Genomic DNA, 26,514 nt, shown 5'->3' with positions numbered 1-26,514 from the left:
TGTTGGGGGCTTCAGTGCACCCATACATTTATTTCTAGTTATTTGAACGATGGACTGAGACCATGCAGATGATGATGATCAGCAGGGATGAACTTTGTTTTGTTCTGTTCCATCAGTGACTTCCTTTCTGTTTCTGGTGTTGTTATTCTACTTTTGGGCCAACCCAAATGTATGTCTCAGCTACAGGCTCTACTTTGTGATTTACATGTTTGTGAATCACGAATGAATGTCTCAGCTAGAGGCTCTACTTTGTGATTTACATGTTTGTGAATCACGAATGATAGTACGGACCTTGATTTGCATACCTGTTGCAAACCTATAGTCTTGTCAGATAAGCAATAAGATATGCAGATATGCCATGGAGTATCTGAATGTTTATGAACTATGTAAGGTGGGGTTCCGGTGGGACTATATTGTGTACCAGCCTTGTGCAACTTGTGTACACAATTTATGAATAGCACCTAACATGCCGTGGTGGTGCAGCGGTAGTGTTGTTGCCTCACAGCAAGAGGTTCTCCTGTTCAATTCTCGGCTAGAGTGCGGGGAGTGCCTTCTGTGTCGAGTCTGCATGTCCTCCCCGCAGTTGGTTGGGTGTTTGAAAGTCATGTGTAAATGGGCGTGGCTTTGTTGAAGGTTGAACGTCGAGCTAGCACCTCGGCTTTTGTAAAAATCTACTGCCAATCATTAGCGGACCGGAGTTCCGCTGTAGCGACTCCTAACTGGGAAAAGCCGAAAGACAACAACAACCCATAGAGTGTTAATTGCTGAACCAATGCACATGATGTATACAGTTTACAGTTCTCCAAAGTAAAGGACTGTCACACGTGCAGTTATCTTACATTTCATTATAGTGCATTTGTATCTTTAAGGGAAATACTGGTACTAGGATGCTTGTGACAAACGATCCTGCATTCTGAGTCATATAAATTTAAGCTTCATGGTTTTAACACTTCTTATCTGTCTTGACAAAGTACATGCATTTATATGTACTACTGATACAAATGGGTTGTTACAACTAGTGGAAATTCACAGGGCAACTGGACATAAGCTTTTATATGTAAGCCAACATAAAAATGCAATGAGATATTATTCACCTTCTTGGAGTAACCAGTTACTTGATACCAATGTGAGTGAGTGAGTGTGTATGTCAGTGAATGAGTGTGTGTGTGTGTGTGTGTGTGTGTGTGTGTGTGTGTGTGTGTGTGTGTGTCAGTGAATGGGTGAGTGATAGATTTTATGATTAGTTCCATACAGTAAGGTATAATAGGACTCTTCACAACATATTTACCTAAACTATACTATGGTCATTGTTATATTTTCATTGCTAATAGAAGCATGTTACTTACCTGGAGGACGTGGAGCATTTGGGACTTTAGAAAAAAAAGGAAAAAAGAACAACCTTAGTGAACAGAAGTGGCATTATAATAATAATAGTAATAATAATAATAAAAGCATAACGAGCAAAGCAATAAACAAAAAAGATGCAGCATACAAAAAGCTCTTCTGTGCACTAGTCCTGCTAGCAACAGCATAAAAAACAAGTTCAACTAAAGATAACTGCTATATTCTGTCTATTCATTTTCTGCAACCTACAATATCCTGCAGTAAATAATGGATACATTCTTAAAATATCAGAGGATCAAGCATAACCAGAAATGGATAAACAAATTTAACAAGACAAACCAGCTATGCATCTCCTTTGTGCCAAGAAAGGAAAAGTGCCAGGTTATCAAATGGACATCTTCTGAGTTAACTGTACTATTTTTTGCCATTAGTCAGCCAACCATCTGACAACAAATGCTGCATTCAGTGCTTATTCCCAGCAGAGATATGGTTGCCTCCAGCACCTGCTTCAATAATATCTCCACTGTAGGCATTTGTATTGTAACCATTAGAAACGTGTCCATGAACCACTGGTGTCTTGACTGCGATTCTGGGAGCAAGTCTACATTTCGGAAATCAGAACTACATATTTTGGTATCTGAGCGCTATGCTTGTCTAACCTTGGTGGAAACAGACTGATTTTAGTTCAACCAAAAACCCATCAAAACAGTGTCAGAGATACATTCCTGCAGTATCATATTATCTATGACTGGACCCTTCTTGCTGTGTCAAGTAACATCCTCTCTCCATCCTTCCTTGGACAATTTCTCTTTTACCAGCCTCAGATATTGCAGTTCTATGTAAGGCAGACTACAATGTATATATGTGTATTATTTGTTTAATAACAAATTAACTCATCTGTATTATTTCTTGATTTTGCAGGATGATGGTTGCTAGCAGCAAGGGGTAAACTGGAAGGCTCAGAGGACATGCATCATATGAAACAAATATTTGATACCACAGCTTCATCATTATGGGAGAATAAACTACTTTGAATGTGGGATCTTTCAAAAAATTCCAACAATGACTGGTGGTGAAGAGAAACCCAACAAAGTAACAATCACAGTGGGCCCCCTATGCTAGATCACTTTAATTCCCTCCCAAACATTGTTTTTTTTTAATTAAAATTTATTAAACTTATTTACTATTTAAGAAACACTTCATGGTCTTATCAGGAATCCTTTTAGGAGGCTTTGGGGCTGTGGTCATGATACATGCAGCTGGAGTGTTTAGTCAACAAATATAGAGACCGCATGCCACTGCTACTGTGCACCTGCAGAAAGAATTCACCAAAGAGTTTTGGAAGCATCCAGGAATGGGGGATTTCCAGCCCAGGCTTCAGGACTGGAAAGTAGTGCAACTTGCACATCCATCTGCAGTGCTGAGACACTGGCCTGATGGACATTTGTGTGCTCGCATGTGTGACAGCAAAAGGATGTTCAGGAGAGAGATATACTCCCACCTCGGCAGCTTAGTACAGGCTTGTGGTGATAGCTCCTGGCTTATAATGGCCCCATTAATCATTAGCCTAGTATACATCTATGAACCTATATATGTCTACAAAGATAAAAGTGTCATTAGCTTACTATACACCTACGAACCTGTACATATCTATACCTATATCTATATGGATCCCCTTCTAATACTCAAATGGCCATATTATCGAATTTAATTTTCCCCGAGATGAAAATCGTGAAAATGAAATACCTGAACACCAAATTTTTCCCAGCGCAAGTAACACTTGCCCAACATGCCCTTTTCTACACTGTAATGTGATCCTGAAGTTATACATAGTTGGGGGGGTGTGGGGGGCTTCAGGGGGTATATGTGGGGCATAGCCCCCCCAGGTTGTTTTTAATTATATTTGTATGTGTTTTGTAGAAATTTTGGCAAGTGTTTACTTGCTCTGGGAAAAATTTGCCGTTCAGGTAGTTTGTTTTCACAATTTTCATTTTCATTTCGCGAAAATTAAATTTGAAAATATGGCTGTTTGAGTATTAGGATATCCATATAAGGTTCCATTCATTTGGCCTAATTTTAGATAAGTATTACATCAATGTTTATTTCATCGAATAATGTATCTCTTGACCATGTGCATTTAGTTTTGTGAAAACAGTGCAAGTGAATCTCGTGTTAGATTGATTTACTATATTTCTCTCTCTCTCTATAATATATATATATATATATATATATATATATATATATATATATATTTATTTATTTTCCATTTGTTTACCTAGTTAGTCCGACTGGACTAAAGATGACCGTTTTCAGTGGAGGCCCAGGTAGAAAAGCTCCAAATACATAGTAAAAAACATAAAAAAATTATATAAACATAGCTATTTTGTACAAAGAGCATAGAACATATAAAAGGAGTAAAAATCAGAGTTTTACAACTGATGCAGCATACAGTGGTTAGAATATTGAGAAACAATTAAACAAGATATTATACAACAAATATAGAATTACTTGAACATAAACTCAAAATGAAGTTTCCATAGACAAACAGGGTCATAAACTAGAAATCATAACTATAAAGGTGGCCTAAACACCTGGTTCACAGTACTATGCACTAAGTGAAACTTACACAGTACACCTGTGATCTAGGGATGTTAAAAGTCAGGAACACGTGAAATTAGTCTGGCTCTGTACAGGAACATATCCAAGTTTTGAAAAGGAGATCTTTTAGTAGGGATTTGAAAGTATGTTTACTACTTAGACATCTAATGTCAGGAGGTAGAGAGTTCCAGGCCTTAGCAACTGCATAGGAATAAACAGATTGGCCTGAGCTATGTAAGCAATTGGTAACAAGTCAGTAGGGCGGTACTGGAAGATCTTAGTTGATGCGCAGTATTATGGAAGGTGAGCTGACCAGAAAGGGCAAATATTTTATTTGGTTGGTACAGCAGTTGATGGGACAGGAGAAGTTGATTGTATTTTAGTAGGTTAGGGAGTTCTAACCATCCTAGTTGTCTTAGGGAGAGGCAGTGATGAGAACAAAACTTAGCATTGGTTGCAAATTTTGAGATGTTATTGTAGCAGGTAGATAGTTTCAGAAGGTCAGATTTGTTTAAGTTAGTTAGAACTGGGGAAGCGTATATCTAGTAAGGTGGAGAGTAGATGGGTATGACAGATAATGATTTGGGATTCCTGTGTGAGGAAGTTCTTGCAGCAGTAGAGTGAACCTATTTTTTATGAACTTTTGGCAATTGTTAGAGCTATATGTTTGTCGAATTTAAGGTTTTGGTGAATAGTTACACCTAGTAGCTTGGCTTGGGTTACTGGTGTGATAAGGGTATTGTTGGAGGATGTTATTGAAAATGGCGAGGTAGGGGTGAAAGCTTTGGATGGGTGGAAGATTATGAGTTGGGTTTTAGCTGGGTTTAGTATGAGTTGGGAGGGATTTAGCCATTTTTCTATAGCAGTGAAGGCTTCCTGGGTTCTGTCTTGGAGTAACTGTAGAGAGGGGGTTGAGCAAATAAGGGTGGTGTCATCAGCATACTGTACTATATTAGTCTGTTGGGTAGCTGAGGGGAGGTTACTGGTAAAGATGGAAAATAGTTAGGGACCAAGAATAGATCCTTGCGGAACACCTTGTCCCACTGGGAGGAGAGGGGAGAGAGAGAGCTATGCCATTTAAGAGCTTGTTGCCAGAGGGAAGGATAATTTTTTAAACCACAGTAGAGAGGAGTTACCCATATTGAGCTCAGAGAAAGTCGTTAGTAATTTGCAGTGGGATACCATGTCAAATGCCTTTGACAGGTCTACACACACACACACACACACACACACACACACACACACACACACACACACACAAATACAATGCTGGTTTGTGCTGCTGCCAGTACACAATGCTGCCCGCTACAGTCATGTAATACATCTGTCCATGAATTTTAATTGTTCTCATTATGTGTTCAATAAAATGGGTGTGCTCTTATGATACGGAAATTTCTTTCTTTTTTTAACACCTTTAGTAAATTATCTCCTAAGGCATACACAAACATACATTAATATAAAAGAAAACAAGCCACATTAACATGTCTCAAGTTACAACATTATATATCAGATATGTTCTTTTTTATAACTATCATCAGTCCAACATTATACAAATTGCTAAATTCCCACCTTTCCTTAAATTTCACTCCTCTTGCTGAACATTATTCTGCATGTACTGTTCCCACAATTTCCATTTATTTCTTTGTAATTTGCTCTTTCCCTTTTCAACATTCCTGATTGTATTATACTAATTTACCTCTAATTTCTCTACAAACTGGATGATACTTCTCTAAATATTAAATTGTCATATATAACACATGCCATTTACCTGAGGAAATATTCTATGGAGTTTGTTTGGCATATAAACGTATGCAAACACTTCCAAGCAAAACTTCTACACTTTCTAGACTTTGTTGCATACTTGGGAGTATAGATATGTCCTCCCATTGTTTCCTTGTAAATTGCTTATCTAATCTCTCTTCCCAATCTTTTCTAAACTCCTCTGATTGATTCTTATACTTAATGTGCAATATTTTATATGTCCAACTAAATGTCCCTTTTTAAATAGCAGCTTCTGTTCTATATTCAACTTAAAAAGTCTACTAGAGCAGGTCTTTCATGTAGGATTCCCCTATCCATTTCTCTCTGCTTATACTATGATATCAATCCTTGACAAGGAAAACAGTCTCTAACCTGCAGTCCAAACGTCTTCTTGACCTCCTCCCATTCCCTTACTTTTCCCTCTCTAGTTATTTGTTCCAAATATATTGGTTCTTTACCAGTTTTCTCCAGTAAATTCCAGCCCCCTGTTGCCTATTCTCTGTACCCCTACTTGCAGTCATCCCTATTAGCAAAATCTCTTTTCTCCAATCTCATGTTGGCTTAAGTCTTAGAATGCTTTCTGTTACTTTAAAAATATAATATTCTGTACGTCTGTTGATAGTCTTTTTAAAGATCTGCATCCAAAATCCTACTCTCTCTCGTTTTTTTAATCCCCCCAGCTTCATCATTATCCCTTTCCACTTTGAATTATAATGTTCTGTTTGTGTTATCCATATCAGCCTTAATTGTCTAACTCTAAAATATCCCTTCATGTTAGGTAATCATAAATCATGTTATTTTATTGAATGGATCAACTTATCCCACTTAACCCTTGCCCTCTTCCCCCTCTCAGATAAATTCCTTCAACTCTTTATTAATTATTGTCTACAACTTCTCCTCTGGTTGGTAAGAACACACTCAAAACATTTTCATTGCTTGTATCTCACTATCCACAGCCATAAACAAGAGCTTCCACTTTCTCAGTTTTTGTATTATCTTTTATTTAGTCTCTTTCCACATATTCTTAGCTGTCATAACATAAGCTCTTTTAATCCATACTCCTAAGTACTTCATCCTATTATGTCTTCATAAATACTGGTATTGCTGAACCAATTTACTTATGGGTACATAATTTACAGCCTTATCTTCATTAATTTTGTATCCTAAAAAGACCTGAAACTGTCTCAAAATGTTCCATAATACTGGAATATCCTTTTCTGGATTTATTAGGTACAAAGTAATATCTACCAATGAAGCTAACTTTTCTTGATTACCATGCCAATTACATCCTTGAATTTCTGAGTCCCTTATTTTCTTTGACAATGTGTCTAAATCTTAAGCAAATAATAAAGGAGAAAGAGAACACCCCTGCCTGATTCCTCTGCCCAGAAACAATTTATCAGAGCGATACCCTCCCACTATTTTAATTCTTGTCTCTGTATCCTTTATATATCCTCCTAATTAATTTTTACTGCATCAGGGAATGCAAATTCTTCCAATGCCCTACTCAAAAAGAAAATTTCTCTCCATCAAGACCAACCAACAACAGTATTTTCTTACATTTTGCACCCCTCTGGGTCATCATCTTTCTGTTAATGTTGCCAAATATTTGCCTCCCCTCCACAAAACCATACTGATCCATATCTATCAATTTTGGCGAAACATGTGCTATTCTTTTAGCCAGTACAGACATACCACTTTGTAATCATGATTCAAAATTGAAATGGATGTATATGAAGCTGGGTCTGATGGGTCTTTACCGTTTTCAGGTATTATAACTACCACAGCTTTCCTCCAAGATGTTGGTGCTTCCCTTCCTTTTAAAATACTGGTCAACAAAACATTCCAGATCTTTATCATTTTCTTCCCTCCTAACTTCCAAACATTCACAAGAATACCATCTTTCCTGCAGACTTTCTAGCAGATTTTCTATACTTCACTGTTTTTATCTAATCTCGTCCTATCTTAACTGCTAAATGTTGAGCCTTCTCTACTGCTAACCTTGGCATACTGAAGTCTTCCATAAATATTTCCATACTTCTCTGCTTTAAACAAATTTTCATAAAATTTCCAAAATATCTCTAATACGTCTACAGGATGGCTAATTTTCTTGTTATAGGCTAACTACATTTGGTAACAACCCCTTCTACTTTTGGTTGCCTAAGTCATTGTGCAATTATCAAAAACAGTTGTTTAACAGCCATGTTTCTAAATTCAAGCATGTTATCCATATATGCCCTTATCTTCTCTTTAGCACTCTGCATTTGCGTCTCTTCTTGCTCTGTGAGATTCCCCTTATTCTGTAATACTTTAACCTTTGTCAGCCCCTCTAAATAATTCCTATTACTTCTTAACTATATCTTTTTTTATTTTATTTCTACCCTGGTTTTAAACTCCATTTTCATTTTATTCCACTCTTTGGCTATTGCTTCTGCAAAAATTTCTATCTTCCCCAATAACACTTGAATAGTCTCCACTACCTATTCCTTAAATTCCTCTGCTTTTAAACAGGTAGCTGGGAAAGCACCAGTGTCTCTTTTTTACTTCATTACCCTGCATTTTTATCTTAGTTTTTATTGGCGCACAGTCCAAAATAATTAATGAATGTGTGTTTCAAGTAAATGCACATATTCCAGTGAAATATAATTGTATTTAGTATAGGCCAGTTATTGTGCCTGGGGAATAATATTTGATTCTCTCAGAATTCCTTCTTCTGAATTCATGTCTTTGAAGCAAAATATTTTATAAATTTCTTCAGAAATCTACCCCGTTTTGTTATATTTTCCCCTCTAGGTCCCACACAGATACATTGTCACTGCTGTAAATCAAGTTGCACTCCCTCTCCCTATGTATATGTAATATTCCTTGTTGAAAGATGATTATTTCTCCCAAAATTTTACTCAGCTCCTTGTAGCAATTTTTTGTGGAATATAAATGCATGCTGCATAATCCTCCTTGCCAGCAGATCTTTACTACCACAAACCTACCATTATTATTTTTTCCACTTCTGTCACTACGGAGTTCTCTAACTATTAGTATAATCACTTCCCTTTTCTTTTATACCTGACATTCTGCTGAATATATATCCTGAAATCCTTTCGTTATCAAATTCACATGTTCATTCCTTTCCAAATGCATCTCCCAAAGCATTGCTATTTGCATTCTGCATTTCTTAATATTATTCAATACTCGTATTACCTTTCTGTCTATACCTATAAGGCCTTTACATTCCAAATAATACGACAGTGTAGCCATTATGATTAAAAGTTATTCTTCCCACTTATTATACATGACAGCTTTATTGAATGTGTATTTACAACTTTTGTGTTACATGAACACACTGTTTGTCAGGTTGATCTTTTATCCAGTTGTTTTTTGTCATCTCCATTTGGACTTATGCCACATTTTTTCAAAACTTTTTGTTTTAATGAAAACTCTCAAAAAGCTAAATACATTTTCAGGTCAACTCAGTAATCTATTAACTTAGAACAAGCACAACAAACTATGTACATCTTCAAAAAATGAAGCTTAGACCTACTGCCCCAAATCAACAGCTGCACTCAGAGGTATTACCTATCCTAAAATTAGTTACCCATGGTAAAGAGCATCTTACAGTCAGTGCTACCACTTTCACTAATTGCTGTCTGTTCTTTTCTTATCTCTATTTCCCTTCCAGGTGTGAAATACAGCTTGCATGCTTTCAAAAAACAGTAACATTTTTGCCTTAAGAAAAAAGTGCATTGGCTTTCTTTAAAAACTAAATTATACACTATTCTATTAAATGCATTAATGTATTAAGGCTGCTAAAGAAGTTGTCATCAATTATTCACTACCAATAATCTCAAACTTTATTTTTTTATTGAACTGCTTGCCTTTATATCTTTAAAGTTTGCATTTTTCCCTAAGTAAATAATGCTCAGAAATCTCAGGATTAACTGCTTGCTCCTACAGACAGTTCATTTCCATGGAAAAATAAGAAAGGAATGTATAACTGCCTTCAGCTACAGACTTCTTAACCCAATGAACATTTGCTAAAGGAAAACAAAGAAGCTAATATAATTTCACCTATGCAAGAACAAGAGAATACATCTAAACTCTACATATAACATAATCAGTGCACTTTTACTTCCTATCTCCAACCCATACTGCCCAAGATTGCAACATATTAACTTAAACTTGCTTTTGTCCAGCCTTTCTTCTACCTTTACACTGTAAAACCTACATTTCTTAAAAGTTAAAACATACATGTTTAATTTAATATTTTTATCACATACAACAATCACTGAAAAAGCTCACACTCACCCCCCACATTTAAGATACCCCTGACTACATACTACTTAAATCTGCTTTACAATATAACAAGCGGTTTGCATCATGAAATGTTTTATACAAGAATAAAAATTGTTTTACTTACAGTTACTTAGTTTTCCTTTTAGTGTCCTTCTAAACATTAGCAACATAAAGTGGGGTGTATGCTTTAACAGTCCACCCAAAAGTTTAACAAAGTCAACAAAAAGCCCAATCCCTCTCAGCCTGTTTTTCTTGCACAACTGTATTTTGCAAATATGACTAATGCTTTATAATCTCACATTTATTCACCAATTTCAGTGTTGCTGGTCTTTTTCATGTTCATCTGCTTCTCCCAACAACAGACTGATTCAAATCCAAGGTACTCCTGATTCTTCTAGTCAACTCCTGTGTTTTTTTCTGTCTCGCAAGCATTTTCCTTTGGAACATTGGAAAAGGTTTCACTAGCAAAGTCTCTCTGTGAGCTTTATTGTCAGAAGAATGAGAAGCAGTGTCCTTCTGTTTGATGGCTCACTTTTTGTTGGATAAATGTTTGTATTTCCTCCTTATGTTCTACATCACAAAATCTATTTGATCTTCCAGGAAAAAATATTCTGAAAATAGCTAGATACAACAGCTTGAATATCACACTTGCCTCTTGACATTCTCTGACTGCCAGGATAAATTTGCTTCTCTTCTGCCTGGTGTACACCAAATTTCCACAAATACTCTACTGTCTCCAGTTTTTAATAATATGCCCTTCTGCCATAGTTTTGTCAGGCTCAACTCTTTCTGCTGATATTATTGCATTTTTACTAATACAGATCTTGGCTGCTTTCTTATTGCCAAGTCTGCAGCATACACTTGATGTGCCCTTTCAGTTAACAAATCATGCTGCAGAATACCAATCAAGTTGCTTATTTGGGCTTTCACAAAATTAATACAATCTGTTCCTTCCTGTTTCTGTGGTAGAGCTGAAAATCTCAAGTATTCTCTGTGTACTCTGTTTTCTAATATTTCCAATTCTGAAACAGCTCTTTTTGAGAAATCTCATGCTCAGCCAGTCTTTTTTTTTCATTTCATCCTCTTATTTTTCAGTTTTATTAATTCATCTAAACAGCTAGTTAAAGCCTTTTCCATTTTTCCAGCCTTTTGTTATTTGAGTTGATGCACTCCTTCAAAGTTTCATTTATATTAATCAGCCCTGAATGCATTTGATTTATTTTTTCCTATAAATTACTGGAAGCCATCGTTTGTACCAAAGCTGGAGCTTAAACTGCTTTTTGCTAAACAGCTGCAGGATTATTCCCAGTAAGTGTTTTTTCACCTTTTCTAACCGATTTTTTTTCAGGTTCTCCAAATTTCATCTTTGCTACCATCCAGGTAGCAAGTGATTGAATTTTACTCAAACTGGCAGGATTACAAACTTATTTTTTAGTTTCGTTTTTACACTAGGAGAGATGAAATTAAGCTGTTGTTCATTCCGCACACATCTTGGAAGTCACTAAAGAAATTTCTTATGCATGCTATGGTGCAAGCTCTAACATATGCATGTACTGCTTTACTTTTTGGTATGCATAGGTGAATAGTGCAGGCGATCAAATTGTAACAGGGTGAAGTGGAATGTTGCTGGTCAGTACTGTGCTTTATTGTGCGGTGTCTGCAATATGCATGTGATGACTGACACATGCATATGATGTAGAAATGATGACGGCATGTATCATGGTACTGGGCATTGCCTGTCTAATGGAGATGGTGAATGCATATGTTATATCAGGTAGCATTTCTGAATAGGGATGTATATCATAACAAACGTGTTTGTGTGCTCTCGGGAGGCAGTCTGAAGTGTGATGTGATATTCATATTATTTTGCACCAAACATTTTTTTCAGCTGTGTTGGTTTTTTAACAGTGCAGAACGAATGTGTGTACTAACTCACATAATGTAGACTATGCTGCTTATCATTGCTATGTTCTGTTTTAAATGATGTCATTACATCGGGAATGGTTGACTATTTCACTTGCCTGCTTAGGCTTTTGCCTGCTAATGTTCTCCATTCACTGACATTTAGAGTTACCACCTGTCCTTCTTGGGAAGTTGTGTCCTGCAAAAACACCTACAAAATGGCAAATGTCCTGAGATTTTAGCACAAAAAATAATTCAAGTTTTCTTTAATAGTTGCATAAAACAGTTATTTTCTGTCTGAAACACCTAAATGTTATATGAAACAGCATAAGCAACTCAAATGCTATAAGAATGAGCTTTTATTTGTGCAAAAAGGTAAAGTTCTGCATTTTTCATTGGCCGTATGTTCTGTCCTGCAAAATCTCACATTTCTATAAAAAATGTCCCACTTTGGGCATTTGAAAAGATGGCAACCCTACTGCCATTTGTTTGTTGTCTGGGAGGCAGGTAAGATAGTACTGTGATATTAACATCTGCAAATAGTTATTTTCATCTCTTATAAACAAGATGCAATTTTTTAAGTAGAACAAACAATACACCACCATATTAACCAGACTGTCAAGTACTTGTTTATTGGTTGCAACTTAGGTGTCATTAGGGTGTTTGATGTCACTTGCTTGATTACGGTGTGCATGACTGCTTGTCTGTAATGTGAATGGAAGTAATCCTTTCTGCACCAATCACTTTACAGAGTTTCAGTTGATGTTATAGTTGCATTTTGAGTGAGGTGATTGTGTTAATTGTAAGAGTAATTACTTTAATGGCTTATGATTTTGCTACTGGAAGGTGTTACTAATGTGGCTGCTAATGATGAAGGTAAGCTTCTAGTCAAAGAAATAAGTGAGTGGTAGTTATTTATAGATATATTTATTCACTGGAAAGGCTTGTTACATCAAGTAAATAATTGGTGTGTAGAATAATGCTCAACGAATGTTGTAAGTGCAGAGTTGTGACACTAGGAGGGACGATGCTGAGGAATTACAAATATTCCTGATCCAGGCGATATGCAAAGATATCAGCATACGGTTAGTCTTAGATGAGCACTGCTATCCCAAAATACTCCATCCCTAGCTGATGAAGAAGCTGTTACTGGAATTTCATCAGATGTGCCTGACATCACTAACCACAAAACCTTATGAAGGACTCTCATCTTGTGTTTAGAGATGTGCTTGGTGAGTTGATTTTATTTCTGAATTCTAGTTGAGAGATCTTGATAAAATGAAATGGTGCTTGAAAATGGTCAGTTTCTATACAGAAAAACATTTGGGCGTACAGCAAGTATGACTGTTATTACTGCAACAACTTCTAATAAACTTGCAGATCTGGCACCTGGAACATTGGGGTTAGTTAATATAGCAATAACCCACACCTAGGAGTGGGTAATGCTGGATTTACCCACGGTTGGTGCGGTTTGGTCATGAGGGTGAAGCCCGAGTGGCCAAACAAAGACAAAGTGGGTAAATCCAGCATTACCCACACCCAGAAGTGGGTTATTGCTATTATACAATGACATTATTTAAGAAAAAAATTACTTTTCTTAAATAATGGCATTGTATAATGCCTTCTTGCTGCCCTTCCACAGCTGTCTGGTATTCTGCGGCAGGTCTGATATACTGCGCATGCATATGCTTTTGCAGTACATCAGAGCTGTGGGCGGAAGCAATGGAGAAAGCAAGATCTTCGTTGCTTTTTACAAACTGTCTCACTATGTTAAAGGAGTTTAACATAGTAAGACAGCTTTAAAAAAAGCAACGGAGTATCTCCGTTGCTTTTTTTAAAGCTGTCTCGCTATGTTAAACCCATTTAACATAGCGAGACAGTTTTGAAAAAAGCAACAGAGAAATCAAGATCTCCGTTGCTTTTTACAAAGTGTCTTGCTATGTTAAAGGGGTTTAACATAGCGAGACGCTTTTTCCGGACCTTTTTCCATTGCTATAACTCTGATTTACAACGTGCACGCTGACCAATCAGTGTGCACGTTTTGGAATATTAATGATTGGTCATTGTATAATGGAGCATACCTTTGTCCTAAACAAGTTTGCAAATATATGTATTCATACATGGTACTTCCAAGGGATGTTCTGATGGTAAAAGTTTGCCTTTGATGTAATGAGTAGGAATTTTTTGTGCATATATAATTTGTTCTGCCAGTTGCAGTTTGAGTTGTTTAATGATTCTGGTATTCATCACAGTTTGCACTATCTGATTTTAAACCAAGAGGTCTGCGAAATATACAATGAAACATTAGAAAAACCTGTTTTTTTCCACTTCTTACAAAATATATGGTGAAAAATTTAGTCATTCTACATTTCCAATCTCTTTTTCAGTCTTTGGTTAAAAATACTGATGAGTTTAGGTTTTCTTCCAGTTGAGGAATTGACTTCTTCATACATATAAACACACAAACATGCAATTACATTTCTTAAAGCCAACAAGTGACAAGAATGGAAATCCGAATGTGTCTTGGCTTGTTGACAGTTACAAAGTGTGACATGTTTGATCATTTACTTATGTTGTCAATGTATTGGCACTCTGTACTTTGCTCTGTTGTTGATGGAGTGCAGTAAACATTTTGATTTTTCCTTTCCTTTTATGCAACATTGGAGGTAGCATTTACAGAGACTGGGCTATGTCAGTACAACCCTCACATCAGGAGGTGCAGGGGGTACAAGTATTTTGCAAAAATACGTTTTCATTGTTATGCTTTTCTTTCTTTTTTTGTCTTCAGATGTTTTAAGCTGGCATTTTTTTAGGAATTAGACGATTCAGTTATGTTGTTTGAATCCACAACTTCAGAGATGCAATATTTCTTTACATCTCTGAAGAAAATTGCTTGACTGTTTAAAGTGCATGGCAGCCTGACTGTTTGAAAAGTGCGCCTGTACGTAGTAATGTTATATTAGTATCATTACAACAGCTCAGGACATCAACTAAAGGCCAATTCTGCCTTATCATTGATGAACATGTGTGCCTATCACAGGTTTAGGATGTTAAAGCTCTATTTTAATTGTAGGCACATTCTTGCAGTTTGTACAAAGAGGTAATTTGTGTAGATATGGGTCAGATATACAGTGCCTGAGAACATACAAAATTAGCTTTTTATTTAGCTACAAAGCAACAGTAACGTAACATTTTGTTTGATGGCTACAAGCCCTCTCTAAGCTACAGCCAATGCTCAATATTCATTCAAAACAAAAATAAATAAGAATAAATATCTTAAAATGAATGTTACATCATTCCTAATTTAATTTGTGTTTAAAAGTACAGCACCTGACTAAACTGACGTGAGAGGTGAGGGTGGGAAATCATCTTCTATTTTCTTTATAATTACTGCTGTACTGTGTATTCTTAAAATGTCAAGTTCAGGTTAGTATTATATTCCCAAATTAAACATGCATGTCTATGTTTGTGCATGCTTTATTTTCACATTTAAAATTAAAACATGCTTTAGTGTGCAAGTAAAATTCAGAGCACTTGTGTCTAAAAAAAACAAGTCTCAAAGGAAGACACCTGACAAACTGCACTTGAACATGCATCCTCCACATCATCTTTTATGGCTTGACATAAAAATGATGCAGAAGCAGCAACAAGGGCAGTGAGAGGGCAAATCATAAAATAAAGATGAACAACAATACTAAACAAGAAAAATAATCTCTGTATTACAGCCATAGTTAGGTCAAGATAAAAGGGTTGGCTGCCCCGGGCGTTATTCTTGGGGCAATGTAGACTGGATGAAAGTACAGTATTGGTATTTGCCAGCATTCGTGTAAAGATGAGTTTGTATCAGCCCTCTGAAACTGAAGTAACTAGGTACTTTTACAATTTAAATGAGTGACTGCAGGAGTTTTTTTTGTCTCTATCTTGGAGAAGCCTTTTTTTTTTTTTTTTTTTTTTTTTTTTTATTTTGCTCCTCAACTTTTGCAATTTTATTTGAGGGGGCACCAGTCTGGGAGACTGCCCAGAGTGCCAATTTGCCTATCTACTGCTCTGCCCTACATATACTCTGGCATAAATTATGAGCCTGCTGAAAGTAATATGAGATGCTTTGTCAGGTATAATGACGATCTGGCAAATTTGCTGTAGGAAAGTAGCATAAAATGAAGCGTGCTAGTACAGTGTACCAATATCTGAAGTACTTGAAAAGACAAATGTTGTCAGTACTGCAGATTGTGATGCCATCCATACATGGCTTACAGGAAAATGCACATTATCTCCTGACATAAAAGTTCTAATCATTAACAAGGTTCTCTGGCCAAAACTTTCAAAAAGTGGTCCACTGTGGTCTACAACTAAAGATTCTTAAGTTAAAATCAGGCCTTAATGCATGACTATCTACAATTAGTATAACACATGTAATGATACCAAATGGAAAAGTAAACATTGGCAACAGCAGCTGCGTGGCATTCAAAGAAGAATACTACTTAAAATATATAACAGCACTACCAGAAATGCCTAAACCACCCAAATCTCTACATTTAATAGTCTGTGTCAGAAGAAGACTGGCCTAGGTTGTTACACTACAGATACACACATACATCAAGGAATCCAAAACATTGCCTTAACGTTCATTGTTGATACAGTGACAGAGTGGAAGGAAAAGCAAGACAATGACATCTACAATTGCTAGGCCATGAAAATGCAACTCATTTATATGTAAGATGTTTTCATTAAGCGTTTGATCTGTACAATACTTGGAATCTGAAGTTCAATGGAAAATATAATGAAGCAACAACAATATGCTCACTGGACTGCCTGCGTCACTGTCACTTACACACACACACACACACACGCACACATACACAAAACAAATGCAAATTAGTGACTTGCATGTAAGCCTATATAGACAGACAAACAAACAACTGTAAGATACAGATAAGATACAGAAGACGTTAAGGGTGATTTGTATGATTTCTAACAGATTTGCCACACAAGTAGGATAAAACAGACATTTTAAAAATGTTTTCATGATTAAAAAAGAACACTAACAATTACTAAACTACTTACCAAATGGTGTGGTGGGACACTCAATAGTCCTGTTATATCTTACGCAGTCATTTCGACATGGAATAAAAAATGGCTGAATCTGATAAGTGAAAAAAAAAAAAGAAGAAAAGGGTGTGTGGAATCCAAACAAATCTATTAAGGCAAGGCTTTTCTTAAAGTTTCAAACTCTACCCGTGCTTCCAGACATATTTCCTTTCTTGTTACACTGAACTTAATCTAATGAAGTGATCACATTTCTACTTTTGTTCTTTCTTTCTTCAACCTTTCAAAACTAGTTTGACATATTTCATATATTTTTCCATTATTTCAGTAAAACTACTTCCCTAATCTATTACAATACTGTCAGTCATTTCTGTTTCCAAAGCACTGCATATATTAGTCTTTGACAAGAGAAATATCCTTACTACCATTCATTCAAATAAACTTAGGATTCATTTACCTCTCAAACTTCTGCACACTATACTACTTCTTTCTAAATCTTGGAAAGAGCAAGTGCTTACTGCTTTTCATGCACCAAAAACTAGAAACCTTTTTCAATTTTGTGCACTAATTTGCCTCTTCCCATTCCCCACTTTCATAATAAGGCAAGTATAAGGAGTAAGGACACAGACTTATGGGGTATTCAGAAAAAAAAGCATAATATGACTGTGCAGCTGTAAATGGTAAAATTAAGTCAGTGTGATGCAAATCAATGAGGATTAAGCAAGTATGAGTGCTAACACAGAGTGGTCATGCTGGGGACAGTACTTCATTGTGAATGTTCACAGCCATACTAAAGAAGTAACCACTCTGCAGGACTGACAATGCTATTGGACATCATATGACCTATGGGTTGGCACCAAGCAGATGGCATTCCTGAAGCTATGTATACTCATTCACACATCATAATGCCATATAGCTGATACATGGGCTCAACATGAAGCCCATGCAAGGGCACAGCAGCAAAGTGCCTGCTCATTTTATCATATAAATGGGGAGGAAATGGGAAATCAGGACAGGCAAAATCAGGACGAGCAGCAGTGGCACATACAGAAGGATAACTGGAAGGGAAGACTGGTGGTTGGATAACAAGTGTATACTTCTATTTTAAAGAAGGAGGGTAGGGGCAAAGCAGCAAGGAAAAAGTACAGGTAGGATTGAAGGGTAAGGAGAGGGAGGTAGGGGCAGGCACTCGCACATACAATGCAGATAAAGACTAATAATGGAGAAACTGTTGCATAATGGAGGGTAATGATGGACAGATGTAGACTGACAGAGGGTGGACAACTGGTGATAAAGATAAATGTACAGCAAAAGGGGTGGGAACTGACACAAAAGTTAGTCAAATGACATTAATGGTAGGCACCGTCTCTGGAGTACCTGAAGGTTAGGAATAGCCAGCATATGAACACTATTAGCTTCACAAGCAGGTGCTCCAGGGTGCTAATGTGGGCATCCAGCTGTTTGTCCTCCTTGGTCCTCACCACCTGCTGCACTTCCTACTGACTGACTGTGGACAGTCCCTCCACGCTTCCCTCTGTTGGGAAGACTTTGCCCCCCAGGTTATAAAACAAGGCCACAGAGACCACCAGTGAGTCTTCCAGGTCACCTTCCATAGGGTGACCTTCATCATCCTATTGAGAGGCAGGTCTGGGGACTACTATGGACCCAGTGATAAGTGTGGCAAAGCAGGGCTGTCCAAAGTCAATCAGAAGAAAATGCAGCAGTCGGTAAGGATCACAGAGGGCTAGCAACTAGATGTCTTCATAGGCAGACACTATGATATACTCTTGTCCATCTTTGGCCACCAGGATTACTGCATGCATTAAGCAGTACAAATGTAAACCAAAACTGACCTCATAGCCCTATTCTGGTCCTAATTACAATGGCTCCCCCTGTTATGGCCTCGCATATAAAGAAAACTTTTCCAGTGCAACATCTGTATCTTCTTAGCCATCTATCCAGGAAGCCTCACCTGGATCTTCACTCCTTCAGAGCAACTGCATGTTTTCTCCAGTTCTATTGATGGCTAGAAATTATGCACACTTGCCTAGGGTGGCCCAAATCCTGACAGGCATTATGCAAACCTGCCTAGGGAGGGCCAAATCCTAATAGCATCTCAAATGCCCTTTACCATACCTCTCAAATGCTCTGCATTCAGAGGAGCAGTCCAATTTTGGCCTATGCTTTAATTTGTGTTCTGCTTCTCGGATTTGCCCTTTGAGAGCTCCAGTCTGTGCTCCTTCATTGGCTCAGGTCTAGATATATTGATGGAGGTCCACATCAAAGTCAAAACAGAATCAGTGAACTCACATCAGTCTTCACATTGTGCTTTGGAACACTGAACAGACCAATAGCTCAATGGAGCTAGAAAAATGATCCAGTATTACAGTGGGCTTCTGCCAGCCCATGTCATTGGTCTGATTTTCTAGCTGCACTGAGATATTGGTCTGCTGAAAGACCAATAATGCATTGTAGCTGAAGAAAATGAGCCAATAACACAGGCAGCTGTGCTACTGGTCTGTTTTTCTAGTCGTTTTGCACTACTAGTAAATTCAGATGACCAATGGCACATTGTAGCTAGAGAAATAAACCAACAGCACAAGCAGCTGTAGTACTGGTCTATTGTTTTAATCTACACTCTGCTACTGGTCCATTCAGAAACCAAAAGGATAGTTCAAACAGAAAAATGGGTCAGTAGCACAGGCAGCTATGGTAATAGTCTGTTTTATTAGTTGCACTTTGTTATTGGTCAGTTCAACACAGTACAGCCAAAAGCCCTAAAAGTCAGCACTCTAAGAAGTTTGCAGCTTGTAGCACTGTAGCAAGGAGCTTGTGAAAAGCTGTTTGCTGCAGTACTATAGAGTCAGCGTTTTAAAGTCAGACCTTTTTTGGGGGTCTTCAACATGTTGTCTAGCTGGAGGTGCTCCACATTTCAGCCATCTGCTGTTAATATTTAAAGGTCAATGCTATGTTTTTCTGGCGTCCAGAAGTTGAGAAGGGGACAGAATTCTCTATACCGGCCACTCAACAAGGTTTAGATCCATTTACACACCCTATTCCTGTCAAGTACAATCTTTGTCTGACAACTTTGATAAATGATCTAGCTTCTCGATACTGAAAGTGCACATGGTACTATATCTAACTCCCATCAAGGATTTATCTGATCAATCCTTGCTGCCCTAAAGGTCAGTAAGGCCTTTTTCCAAGGTGCCTTTCTGTTGAGACCACTCTTCACCATGGGATGTGACCTTCATGGTACAGAAGTTAACACTTCCTCACTTCAAACTAGCTGCCAGAGTACAACTAAAATATTTATCTTAGAAAACACTGGTTTAGTAGCAGTTACATCAGCCAGGATGGCTTCCAAACTATTATCCCTTTCTTGTCATTCTCCTTACTTAATTTTTTCATAAATACATGGTCTCTCTGAGAACTAATCCAGTCTTTATGTCCAGAGTAGCATCATATCTGAATCTAATTCAATCTATGAATTTTCTTGTATTTTCCTTGAGTTTTCCAACATAGGCAAAGGCAAACTGCATTATCTGGATGTATATGAACAGTTACAATTTTATATTGACAAGACAATTATGACAGGAAGTACGACCAGCTCTTTATCTCTTTTGTTTCAACCAATAGGCCAAAAAATGTCTAAGGACACTCTATACAGGTGGCTGTCTGGCTGCATCTCCTTCTGCAATACCCTTACAATATGGCTATACTATGCAAACCAAGGGTTCATTCTACAAGAGTCATAGCAACTGAATTCAACTGTAGACATTTGGGCTGCTGTGCCATGTGCTTCACTTCATACTTATACCAGACACTATAAGCTGGATGTGATCTCTGGAAGTAGGTCATTCTTTGAAACCACCATCTCATGGGGCATTCTCTCACAAATCTGCCTAAGTCTAGTATCTGGCCTGCCTTTGAAGTGAAAGGACAGGATCATACAAGATAAAAAAGTTTAGTAGCTGCCACAGTGGTAAACTGTCATGCCTCAGCATCTCCTTATTCTCAACATATTCCCTTGCAGAGACTTAGCTGACATATCCGGAGTTCTGTAGTGAGTGCTAATTTTTGTCAGCCTAGGTCACTGACTACTATAGATATATAAATAATTATAAATGGCTGAGTCTAACCTTGAGGCAAACTTAATCTGGAGTGACAGATGCAGACATGGTACATTATGGTAGTGAGGGCAGGGGGTAGCTTGGGAAATCTGAATGAGTGCTGAGAGACGTGCCACCTGTGGTGACCAATCCTACCTTTGAAGTGGAAGCAAATGGATCATGAAGATCTAACATTATGGCAAGTATATAAGTTTGTTAAGAAATCAGCAAAAGCTTACTAAAGGTAGTCCAAAATATAAAACGGAACACACAAGTCTTCTGTTTTTCTGTTTTACGGAATTTGATTTTTCATTAGCAACTACAGCTATACTCACAAACTAGTGATAAATATGCTTTATTTTAAAAAAAATCACTTCAGCTGGACACTTTCATGGATTAAGAGAATACATTTCATATTAACAAACTTTCAGTTTCTAAGCAATAAAAACATCAACTGTTTCAAAGCATGAGAAATGGAAAACTAATCACCCATCACCACTGACACAGGTAGGTTTGCACAGGAAATGTATTACATCATTACTGGTGAAGGTTATGTGGTCGGAAATAAGCACAAGAAAGCATCATACAACAATTTGGTCATGATTAAAAAATATACTGCTTTCACAAGCAATTTTAGAAGTGTCACACAACTGAACCTGAATTTTACATGCTTCTTACAACAAAAATAATCACGGAGACACAGCATTTAGAACTCTGCTTTTGATAAAAGTGTCAACTGTACTGACTTTATAAGAATTATTAGAAGCACTAACAAACAGATGAAATGGAATTTACCTGAGATGAGCTGACACATTTTTGGCTTTGCAGTTTCAGTGTGGGGAAGCTACATATAAATTAACAACTATAAGGGCATGAAGAAGTAACACACAGCATTTTGCTCTTAATATAAAAATCAACTAACACTAATTTCATAAATGTTCTCAGAAATGTCAGCAAACCACTGAAACTGATTTTACCTTCACTAAGATGAAACATTATTTTGAAGTTTGTGATCATGAAGAAAGCATAATACACCATGGTGAAATGTTACAGTGAAGCAACATCCATAATCTTGCTGTTGATAAAAATGTCTGTCAAACTGCTTCCACATCTACTTTTAGAAATGACAGCAAACAGATGAAATTGGTTTTACTAGAATTTAGCTGAAATTTTAGCTTTGGAATTTATGGTCATGGGATTCAATGTGCTGAAAATAAAATAGTAGAAATGTTTGCCATTGACACATTTAAGAGATCTTTAACTGTTAACTTGCAAAAATGTGCGTTTCAGATTGACCCTAAGGAAAGTTCTGTTATACTAGTAGAAAATTGTCATATATATGTACGGAACTGAGCAGTTCTTATAAAGCAGGTCAGTCTGTAGTCCAACATAAATTAATTCACTGTTCAAGAGGCCTTTTATGAAGTACACCAAATGTTTAAATTCTGATGTACTTTCTGTTCTTTTTAAGCAGCGTGCTGGAAGAGTAGCTGGCAATAAATCGGCACTTACAGAGGCCTCTAGACAGCAAAGTTGCTCTCATCTCAATTCCAGCAACAGTGAAAAATAAAACCATTTCACTTCATTTCAAGGCAGAAAAAAAACAAGCTGGTTTCTCCTCTCAAGGTTTGCGTTTTGCTTTTTTTAAGAATATACTCCAGACTACCTTATTTCTTCCTTCTGGTTCATGCATCTCCATCTAGAGTCCTTCTTGGACCCTCCTCAGATTCAGTGGTCACAAATTTCCTTGTATTGGGCTAGCACATTTAATGGGACCAGCCATCACCATGCAACATTACCTGCCAAAGATTATTATTGTTCCATTGTTTCAAGCCTCAGAAGGTGGTCCGTATACCTGGCACAGCCCATCTGCATTCAGGTGACTGTATCCCAGCCACTGCATTATCAGACAGCTAAAATGTTTGGATGGTCAATGCCACATGGGTAGCTTTGGGTTGTTGTCCTCATGTGGAAACAGTCATTAAAAGGGGACATGATCTGTGAACAGCAGAAGAAATATTTGTAGGAGATGTAAAATGTTTACATTCTAGAAAGTTTTTATTGACACAGTTCTGCAGACCATGATTTCCTTAGTTGTCCATTTCTTTCTACTGTATTTTCTGACTGTTTGCCTCCCTGTTAAAGTTTGTTATTACATGAAGTTGTGTCACCTGGGAGTTAACATAGTTTTAGAAGTTTGACAGTGCTGAGGGGTACAGGAGCAGCCCTTTACTAGGCTGTGTTGTTGAATGCACTAAATATGTGCAGCATGCTCAGGAAAAACATTTTTTTCACAACAGATATCTGAGAACACTGAACCCATAAAGTCCACTGTAGTACTTTCATGTGAATCCCCGCGTCTATATTATATTATCGTACGATGAAAATAGCGAATGCTATTTCATCGTACCGATAATATCTAAACAACAAAATATCGAACAAACAGAACAGCAAATTTTTTCCCAGGGAAAAAATTTGCTGCTTCGCAAAAAAAAAAAACACACCCCCCCCCCCCTACTTAAATATACCAACTCCGAGATCGTATCTTAGTGGAGAAAATGGCAAAGTCCCGAAGACAGCCCACTGAATGTTTTCTCTGGGAAAAAATTCACTGTTCCGTGACTTCGCTATTTTGCCATTTCGACAGTATCAGATCGACTAAATAGCATTCGCTATTTAGTCCATTTGATACTGTCATACAGACCCGAATCCCCAATAAGGGAACATCTGCAGCCAGGAGATGCAAAGCCTTTAGAGACAGAGCTGCCACTGGCATAGGATGTGTCAAAAGAAGCATTACTGTGCCTATAGGGACTGGATCCTCTCTGAAATGAGGCAATTTGTTTCAGTTGCTGTACCCAAGTGGCAGCCTAAGAATACTTGTGCTTGTGATGGTTCCAACTAGGACTTTGCATGCTCAATCATACTCCTAGGGAAAGGAGCTGTTGAAGTACGTAGCCCTTTGTGAGCCACAGACTCCATTGGGAGGGCAGCTAAGAGACACTTTTATAATTATGGGAATATTTTGGTTCAGTAAAGTCTCAGGTGAGCTGCTACCTCTGCTGTGTACTTACTGAACATTCAGGGAGCTGTGGTGAGACTAAAGCGAAAGGCTGTGAACAGATAGTGACTAGCTCCCACCCTGAAGTACAATAACTCCCTGGATGCCCTTTGGAAACTGACAGAATCCTTGATTCTGCAGACTCCTTCTCCTGCTGCTAGGGTGACACTCACTCAGGAAGTTTCCATTTCCTCTGTAATTCTTAACTGAATGCTGCTGAAAAGTTGGCCTCTGAACTATTGGACACCAAAAATTCTTCACTGGTTCCTAGGGAAATCTGTTGTGGACTGGAGAATTTGATCCCTAAAGCCAACAAGCGTCTTCTCTTTTTGCTTGCTCTTGAGCAGTTTACCTTTCACTTCTAATGTGAATAGACCACCTACCATGGGACATCTGTAAAGGACACATTGAAGTTAACTGCAAAGCCACATTCCTGAGCCAGACATATGGCCTCATGGTTACGTCAGGCCTGGTTGCTCTCTATGCTCTACTCAGCTCATTATGGACGAGTATTATTCAGTGTGATGATGTACTAGATTCTCCTGCCAACTGCAGTCTAAACTTTTTTAACACGTCTAGCATTTTGTCTGCTAAGTGCTGCTGAATACGTATCATTTAGGTCATGAAATTTAATGCTTAATATTGAATTCACCTAATGCATAAGCATAGTTGCTGAAATGATCCCGGGTCCTTGAATCCCATCTGGGAGATGATTTAAGGGTCTCACTCTCCTAACAACTCTCTTTTTGTGGCAGCTACTAATCACAACAGAATCAGCAAAATGAGCCTTACTCCAAGCCTAGCTGTCTTTGGGAGGGCAGGAGATCTTAATTGGTTTCCTTGGTATGGGGTCTGCCACATTGGGCTCTTGCCATGCTCTATCCACTACCACTTTTTCTGCAGGAAGGCCCATCCAAGTCATGGGAAGGGTAAAGTGAAAAGCTTCCAGTAGAATTTCTTCCTTAGAAAAGGCTGGGTCCAGGGGGTTTTCTTTACCTTTGCTGAAAGAAACCCTTGCAATATAAGTTTGCTTTGCGTCTCTTGAACACTTCATTAATTCTAGGATCTCTCTGAATGATTGGGGGAAGCCTCCCCTTCATCTAAATCACTTTCTGGGTTGCAAGACTTTGCTGGGGAGTCCAGCTGTCTCCTGCTACACTTCATCTTTCTGGGAACACTTCCTCCAATGTCCTTTTGGGAAGATGATGAAAACCCCAAGACTTCAAAGGATGCAGCAAACATCAAATTAGCATCTCTAGGATGCAGCACCTTATTCGGCTATACTGGCATCATTTACTGTCCCTCATTTATCAGTGCTAAAACCATCAGCACTGACATTAAATGTCTCCCAATCAATGTAAAAGCTCAAGACATCAATATTTTGTCAGAAGCTAAAAGTGCCAGTAATAATGTCAAACTTGATGCTAAGAGAGGCTTCAAGACTGAAGGCAAAAACAATAAATGGCCCTAAGGGGGTTGGAGCTGAGGTAAGCTTTGAACCATAAACATACATGACATGGTGCCCAGTGTTCCACAACACCAGAATGGTTGGTATCAAGGCCACGGGTGCTAAAGGAGGGGATGGTTCTGATGGTAGCAGTCACCTCAATGAGGATAGTGAAAACTGAGATCATGTTGCTACCTCTTATTCCCCAGAACAGAGACGAGGCCTGGGGATAAAGCATACAAAGTGGATAGGAAGGGGCCTTCTCTAGCCACCCAGGAAACAGAGGGTGAAGACAGAACACCCACTTCAATATGAGCCTTTGTCATTCTAATCCCATTCAAATATATTGTGGGACTTCACAGAGATCTAGCTGACCCTTACCTGGAAATCCTGCATTCCAAGGATAAGCTACTTGGCCTTCTCCTCAGAGTGGGGTCTAGCACAACCATAAACTTGGAGGGTGACTGTTTGTGGTCTGAACTGATATGGTCAGGAAAGAATCTTTTTTGGTTGCCTTGAAGGAAGGGGACAGCCTTCCCTGATCCTTCCATATCCTTTTCTCCTCAAGTCTGCATTTCTCCTCCCTTTTTACTTCTGCTGAAAGAAGCCCCTTTAATATAAGTTTGTTTTGCCTCTCTTGAACAGTTCTATTTCCAAAATTTTTGCAAATATCACACAGGGCCTCCAAGTGTTCCAACTCCAGGGATACAATGCAAAGGTTGCGTGTATCCTGGGTGAAGATCTTGTGGCCACATCTGGAACACTGCTTGAAACCTGAGGTCCCATTTCTCTATCTCTAGTTATTAAAGGTATAGAACAATGAACAGGTAACCAACATTCTACAATAGGGAAGAAGGGCCAAAGTCATCAGCCAGCTTGAGCAGGAGCTGGAGAGAAAAAACATTAACACGAAGTCACAGCCTGTATGAAAAAAAATGCTAGTACCAATAGCT

At 37.9% G+C, this 26,514-nt stretch overlaps 1 protein-coding gene across 1 annotated transcript in view; it reads right to left on the bottom strand.

Annotated features, from left to right (window-relative positions):
• Positions 1-26,514, bottom strand: part of IL17RA (interleukin 17 receptor A) — a 786,505-nt gene that overhangs the window by 136,818 nt on the left and 623,173 nt on the right. Inside the window, exons 10-11 of the mRNA XM_044087525.1 lie at positions 16,960-17,038; positions 1,347-1,370 (exon numbers count right to left, since the gene is read on the bottom strand). Coding sequence (XP_043943460.1) covers positions 1,347-1,370; positions 16,960-17,038 — 103 coding nt within the window. The remainder of the gene's footprint in view (positions 1-1,346; positions 1,371-16,959; positions 17,039-26,514) is intronic.

This window comes from Protopterus annectens, chromosome 11.part0 (assembly GCF_019279795.1).
Source record: "Protopterus annectens isolate FY-2018-M chromosome 11.part0, PAN1.0, whole genome shotgun sequence".
In the NCBI taxonomy this organism is placed as follows: Eukaryota; Metazoa; Chordata; order Ceratodontiformes; family Protopteridae; genus Protopterus; species Protopterus annectens.
The sequence above is the reverse complement of the archived record's forward strand: the minus strand, read 5'-3'. Positions and strand labels throughout refer to the sequence as shown.